The sequence below is a fragment of the Pteropus vampyrus genome, unplaced genomic scaffold, assembly GCF_000151845.1.
Source record: "Pteropus vampyrus isolate Shadow unplaced genomic scaffold, Pvam_2.0 Scaffold194, whole genome shotgun sequence".
NCBI classification, from domain to species: domain Eukaryota; kingdom Metazoa; phylum Chordata; class Mammalia; order Chiroptera; family Pteropodidae; genus Pteropus; species Pteropus vampyrus.
The window spans coordinates 133,588-141,095 of record NW_011888975.1 but is presented as its reverse complement, the minus strand read 5'-3'; the positions used below and the strand labels follow the sequence as shown (position 1 = coordinate 141,095).

The window sequence follows — 7,508 nt, the reverse complement described above, 5'->3', positions numbered from 1 at the left end:
CTTGACCTCTTATTACGTGCCCTTCGGGACAAGTGAATTGATTTCTCTGTGCATCAGTTGTTACAAGGATTAAATGTCATAACGTGCTGCCATTCCCGACCACCCTTTTACGAATCACAATCCACCTCTCCCGCTCTCCATCACCTCTAAGATACTACTATCTATTCAACGTATTTATTTTGTTCATTGTCCCATCGCTTTCTATGCCTCTACTAGAAAGTAAAGTCTAAGAAGGCAGGGATTTTTGTCTGTTTTATCAATTCTGTGTCTAGACTGAACTATTGTCTGCTGCATGGCAGTAATAAAGTAAATATTTGTTGAACAAATGAGTGAATGAATGACTGAATGAATGAAAAATAGCAGACACTTATTAAGGGCTATACTTGTGTTAGTCAGCATTATATGTTTATTATAATAGTTTATTTCCATAATCAGTTTTGATATTTTTAAGGTCTGAAACACTCATTCCAAAAAAGGAGCAAGCCAGATACACTATTTGCGTTACTGTAAGGGTTTGTCACTTGTAACCGTCATCTAGGATCTAAGAATATTTGGATCAGAGCTGGGGCTCACCCCTGTAATAATTCAGCTACTAGTATTTGGATTCTGATGGATTCCTGTCCCCATCACTCTGCTGACATCTTTCTCTCTTTCTCTGGTCACCAAAAGCCTCCTATCAGTCAAATTAAAAGTCATGTTTTTGATCCTCATCCTATTCGGCCTCTGAGAGGATGCGACATTGCGGCCCAGTTCCTCGTTCGCGACTCTCGTTTTTTTTTTTTTGAGGCGAGTAACTGGACCACTCCTAATACTGGGTTCCTTAATCGAACACCATGGAAAAGACTCCTTCCTCCCAGGACTGCTGTGAGGAGTAAGTGATGACTATGAAAGCACTTTGTAAAAGGGGAAGAACCTTCTAGATGTTCGGTGTTATCACTGGCTCTCAGCGGCAGTGTTCGCTCTGGGCGGAAATGGTTTCATTTGGAAAAGAGAATATGTTAAAAATTGGAAACTTTCTTGTTTCCTAAATTTCTCCTAATGTTATAATTACATATTTCGAAACACATTTTCAGTAAAGAATACATAGTCCCTTACGATTGCCATTCCTGAAATAATTAAGTAGATTCCTTGTGGCGTTTCACCTTCTGTACAAATGACATCTCCATAGTCGAAATAGGCAAGTTGAGCTTTTTCCTGAAAAAGAAAAGAAAGAGTCAACATAAAAGCATCATAGTCTACTTTTCTAAATCAAAATAAGATTTTAAAGTGAAAATGGCCTTCGAGTAGGTAGCTTTAAAACACAAACTACATTCTCTGGTTTGTTAAGGAATTGTAAAGTGCTAACATAACCTTATTCACCTTTAGGAAGAAAGGAACAAGCAAGCAAACTATAGACTTCGTGACTGGCACCCGGTACAGTGACTGATAGAAACACCCAATAAATGCGAGGTTGGGTAGCTATTTGTAATAAACTGTGGTAAGTCCTATGTGATAATGACATATGAGACAGGGAGGGACAGGACGTTCTGGAAAAATCCAGAAAGGCCACACGACAGTGTCTTGGGTGTCCAGGGAAGACTTTACAGAAGAAAGAACAGCTAAGCCAAAGAATGATGAGCCGAAGACCCCTCAGGGCAGAGGGTTCGGTATATGTGAAGACCCAGGAGCAATGAGAATATCTTGCATCGGGGAGTAGAAAAAATGAAAAATAAGTATCGTCAAATCTGAGGTCAGAAAATAGGACAGAATCTTTACCTTGAAGAACTCAATGAGAACATCTTTATTTTCCAGCCAAACAATATTATGAAGATATTTGTCGGGAGTAGGGGGCGGGATTGCCATTGGAAAGTTATTCAGTGCTTTTATTTTTGAAAGCAGCGCCTAAAAAAAAACAACAAACAATCAACATAAGGGTGAGCAGATCCTGTAACAGGAAAGGAACATTAGGTAAAAAGTAAGGAAATCTAAATAAACTATTGTTATGCAAATTTAACCTTGATTATTGACTCAGCTTCTCTCACCCGATTTAAATTATCCTCTAACCTTTTTTGGCCCCTGTTCTCCCCTTATTACTATTTTCACTGATATGCTATCTCATATTCAACTTATCAGCTTTGTAATCCTGTTAACGTTTATATTCTGCCCTGTCTTAATCTCAAATTATCTAAACTTCACAGTTGATTACTATATGATTTAATGCCATACTCTTTCAAATTTTTTTCGCATGTATTTTGATTTGCTTCTCTAAGCCTTTTTTTAACTTCAGGGGATACAGTTCTAGTTTTGTGGCGTCTGAGAAGCCTTCCCTGGCTTCCCCCACCAGATAATCACTTGCCTGCCTTATTCCCGTGCCATCTCCAACAGGTTTGTCTTGTGGAACTCATGGCATTGCAGTATTATTTTTACTTATGTGTCTCACCCTCCATGTTAGGTAACATTTGTTGACTGGATGAATAAATAACTAAATAAAAGAATGAGGAGGAAGAGCCTGTGGACTTTGGGGTCAGTGTTATATTCATTAATTATCCCAATCTCCTCAAGAGTCCATAGCACATAGTAAGAATCCAACACATATTTATGTAATTAAATTGAATAGACTTACTTAGTTCCTTATGACCTGGGGTTAATGATTATATTTCTTTGACTGACGACTGATATGCATGCAATTAGTAACTGCTGAATGATTGTTTACCCATCACCTTTCTAAACAAACCTAGGGGGAAAATAAGTCTCTCTCCTCATAAGGGCTATGTGGATATCCAGCATTCAGCTGAATCTTATGTAGCCTTCAAAATGATAAATGAAAAAATACAGAAACGCAAAACACAACGCTTAGAGTTGTAACTTGAAGAATATTCTAAAGTAGCCCTTCTCTTCCCTCTCGCCCACATGCAGAAATCATGCTCCCCACTGCCTCCTTCACCGTGATGTTATAGAGACTCAGGAGACGGAGCCATTGAGGGGAAAGCTGGCCTGTCCCACGCTCCCTCCCTTTCTGGGCCATGGAGGTGAGACTGTGTCCGGGAAATGGCCAGAAGCCCAGAGCACGGTGGCCTGTGGCTGGGCGCAGCCAACAGCAAGGACAAACATGTGATGCCCAGGAGCAGCTTATCAGCGAGCGTCGCGGACAGAACGTAGGACCAGAACTTCCATTAGCTGAAGCAGACAGACCCTTGTGTAGGAGGAAGAACATTCTTATTTGCACGAATACAGTCTAGATGGTAAAAGTGATAGAGTGGAAGGATTAAACATTAAACATTTTCCCCTCTGGCTTACGTTCCTAATTTTTTTGGCAAATGCATTTATAATCATTCAAAAGTCCACTTATCAGCTAACTGGTTGGGGTGTCTTCTCTGCTCCTCCCTTCTCAGAGCGGCCCCCTCCCTGACCCCCACCAACACACACACAGACACATACATATACACACAGACACACACGACAGAGACACAGGGACACACACACACATATGCGCACACAGGCTGGTCCCCTCCCTACCACACTAACATCACAGGCCTCCCGCCTGCCTCGCCACGGCTGTGAGAACTGGGAAGCATCGTCCTCCAGTTGACAGAGAAGCAGAAGAATCTAGCGAGTTTGTAGAGAAAGCCAAAAGGCCACCCTGATAGGAACAGAAGAATCTGGAACACTTTCTGGGATCCCGTTCGAGTCCCTTCCTGAAGCCCGGTCACATGGTCTGGCTACCGTGGGTTCTGTAAGGTTCTCTGTGTCCACATAACAAACCCTCCAACGCCATTTCTTTGCTACATCTAGCCCAGGTTAGTTTCTGTCACTTGCAACCAGGTACAGAGTTTGGACATGGAGTGCACCAGTAGCACAGGTGCTGATGGCCACCGGCATTAACCAAGGCTGCGGGCAACTTAGAGGTGACACTGAGGTTAGTCACCCGTTTTCCAGCCTCCTTCGCTCGCTGCACTCTGCTAAGGCTGTAGAGGAAGCTGCTGTGTTACCTTATTCATCTCCATGCCTTCGTGCTTATCAATAATGCCCCTTGACCAAAGGAAGGTGAGGTTCTTCAGAGCCTTGGCGATCACGTTCCGGATCGCCTGCCTGGTCTTCAAAGCGATGACGACATCGCGGCCCTCATGCTCTATGAGTCCTGGACGAAGAAAACCGCCCGTCAGCCAACGGCGTGATAAGCACAGTGGAAACGCATCTCGGTACGACAGTCTGTCATCGCCAGAGCATTTACGCGATAGCCTTTCATTCCTGTTTCATACAGAACTTGTGGGGCCGCAAGGACCAGTTATTTTTGTCTCCATTTTATGGGTGAGAAAACTGAAATCTGGCTCCCCATGCCAGCCAGGAGAAAATCGCCCCGTCTGCCGTATTCCCATGGTATCCCTCCCGCCTCCATCATGGCAGGTGACAGGGCACTATGACTATTTTTACTTGTCTCATCCTCCACATCACGCCATTTTTGTTGCCCCTGGACTTTGGCTGCTGGGTCTTTCTGAGATCAAATCCCACATTTTTTCCTCTTTCGTGAACATGAGAGGTCACAGATGGGACTGGAGTCAAGGCTAAACCCAGACCCGTTTCATTTTTGTGACCCTAAACATCTGGAAGGGACTCGACCGTTTATTGAACTGAAATGGGCTGACCGGTAAATTCTATATTTTCGCTGGAGGCGAAAAGGGAACCGTGATCGAGTGAGCTGGTGTTGGTGTCAGGTACCCCTGGGCTGGCTGTCTCGCCCACCACGTACCGGCCATGTGACCTCAGGCAAGTTAACGTTCCTAACCCTCAGTTTCTTCATCTATAAATGATGATGATAACAGTACCTGCCTCACAGCGTGGTAATCGGCATTAAATGACATGATGCATATAAAGCTGTTAACGCTGGCAACCAGGGTTCAGTCACCAGCTGCAGTGACCACATGGGACAGGCCCTCCCTTTTACAGGACGGAACCAGGAAAACTCCGCAGTGTTCTGTACCAGCCCAGCATAAGGCAGGACAGCAGCTCGTAGGCACCTAATCTTTAAAAGCACGGAAATAAAAATCTGCCCATAAGCAAATGGCCGCCATGGGCCCTGGATTTCCTGAGACGGTGCCAAATTACTCTGGCCTATTGTCTCCAAAGCTCGAATTTCACGCATTAGACCGTGTTCTTTCTACTTTGATTTGGAAAAGTATTCTCCTCCTAAATCCACATGGCATCTTATAACAGGGTTATGAATGCAAAGTGGTTTTACTTTATTTCTCTGATTAAGAGCCCAAACATTGCTGGGCTCTCTACCGCCCACTTTTCACACACCAAAAGCCTGGCCACGGACCCCGTGTTAGGGAAACAGATCCAAGAAGCTTTGTATAAAACCCTAGGGCCCCTGCTGTGTGCTTCGGCTCAAGCAGAGTGACCTCAGATGCTCAAGAAATGACATACCTTTGCAGCTTCACACTCCTAAGTATCCTTGCAAACAAAGTAAAAGGAAAAAAAAAAAACACCTTTTCATAAAGGTAATCTTCGCATGTCTCTTTCTTACGACCCTAAGGAATCCGGTCCTGCCACCTTAATACACTCTGCACACTCCTCAACCTTTCCTCTGTGATCCCGTAGCATCCCGTAGGACTTCTCTCTCACTTTCTGCAGTTATCTACCGATCCTCTCATACCCGCCGCCAGGCTCCACACCTTTTGCCCACCTGTCCCATTACAGGTGTTCGATAAATGCTTGTTGGATGAGCGGACGGATGGATGAGTAATTGAATGGAAGCACGGACTTGGCTTCCTTTGGTTAAACTATGGAACGGTGGGTCCTAGAGCAAATAAGCCTGCAACATCGCTGGAGGCGAAAACGACAGGCCTGGGGCCGTGCTCGCCTCGGCACAGCCTGAGAAGGCAGGTTCTCTGGCAAAGGCAGTAATGCTGGGGAGAGAGAAGGCAGCTGCAGGACAAGAGGAAAGCCGAAGATGGGAGGGAGCGACTCCGTATCAGAAGCTGTAGGCTGGAGTCCACGGGAGCCGAGCAGGGCCGGCGAGGACGGGACGTTGGGGACAGCACTCATTCACAGGGTCACCGGGAGTCGGAGCCAACTCAACAGCACGTAAAACACACACACACACACGCACACACACACACATGCACACACGCACACACACGCACACACGCACACACACGGTGTGATTTCAGGAAATGAGACACTCAACCACTTACCTAGTTCTTTGATAGCATCTCGTTTGTTGGTTTCCAAAATTTCATATAATTTCTGTAAAAAGTTAAGAAAAACAATTTGTCATTACGCCGAGTGCATTTCTGGCTTTGAAATCGGAGGGGAAACAAGTACAGTAGCAGAAGTTTCACTGAGGCTATGATTCGGGGGAGATATTTGGCTGGATTCTTCTCGCTGCTTTCCCCATGCTCACACTCAACGCGACGAGGAAAGTTTGTACAGTCCGTCGCTCGCATAACTACTGTGCCTAAGGTTTCTCGGAGAACGCGAGGGTGCAGTCCACGTGCACCCAGGAGGGTCCCAAAGATAGAGCCCCAGTAGTGGGGGCCAGTCTGTTGGGAGCACAGAAGCAGTGGAATGATGAGAAAATACAGTGTCAGGTAGTTATGTTTCCTCGGATAACTCCTGATATAATTGAAGAAATAGCTCCATTTCAGGCTCTCCATGGGGCTTACTCTCTAGCCTAGAGTCTTCTGGAGCTTGCACTTGGACCGAACAATGACAGTCCCCTAGGATGGTCAGATACAGGGGCCTGGAATTCCACAATCAGAAAATGCACGGCACTGTGCCATGGAACGACTGGATTGTTGTCTAAAGTTTAAGCAGTTAAAGTTTTTGTTACTGTTTTTGGTTGAGAATAATCACGTGTAATAAATCTCTCATCGTGAATACAGTTTTAATTAAATTGTTTCTTCTCACGCGATAGCATCGAATCCACATTGAGAAGGTGTCAAATTGTTAGCTTGCCCACAGCAGCCACGTGCCGTGGCCCAACCCAGCTTGCGTAGGTGCCGTGAGAGCAGCTAAGCCCTCTTCATACCAAACCGGACCCCAAGAACACTCTGTAAAACTGCTATGAAATGACCTTGCACAAGACAGCGTAGGAACGGACTCCTGCCGCTCTCCGATAAAAACGCCAAGGGGAATCATTTCATCTCTTACGCTTCGCGACAACTGCCCCCAAACCTCCATCCTGGCTCCAAACTCCTCAAAACGCCTTCATGACTCCCCCGCCAGCACTTGTGTTTCTGCCCTTCCTGTTTCTGAAATCTTTTCTCTTATGAATAGCTCTATGATGTTTGTACCAAAGATCGGTCTAGGCTTTCGGTAGTTGTTTTAACTTTCTTCTCCAATATTCGAAGCCAATCAGCAGGATAAAATTCTGTTGCACATTAATATTCGACCCAATAATCAATACTCCTTTGATAAATCCAGATAACATTTCTCTAGCGGATCTATAAAGATAGCATGAGAATGTCAGATGCCTTCCTAAAATTCAGGTGCACCCTTCCTACAGTGGTCCCAGGAGTTAAATTCAC

At 45.0% G+C, this 7,508-nt stretch overlaps 1 protein-coding gene across 1 annotated transcript in view; it reads right to left on the bottom strand.

Annotated features, from left to right (window-relative positions):
* The window catches only part of SLC9C2 (solute carrier family 9 member C2 (putative)), a 56,655-nt gene that overhangs the window by 13,342 nt on the left and 35,805 nt on the right, over positions 1-7,508 (bottom strand). The window contains exons 17-20 of the mRNA XM_011371740.2: positions 6,174-6,225; positions 3,969-4,117; positions 1,756-1,881; positions 1,096-1,194 (exon numbers count right to left, since the gene is read on the bottom strand). Coding sequence (XP_011370042.1) covers positions 1,096-1,194; positions 1,756-1,881; positions 3,969-4,117; positions 6,174-6,225 — 426 coding nt within the window. The remainder of the gene's footprint in view (positions 1-1,095; positions 1,195-1,755; positions 1,882-3,968; positions 4,118-6,173; positions 6,226-7,508) is intronic.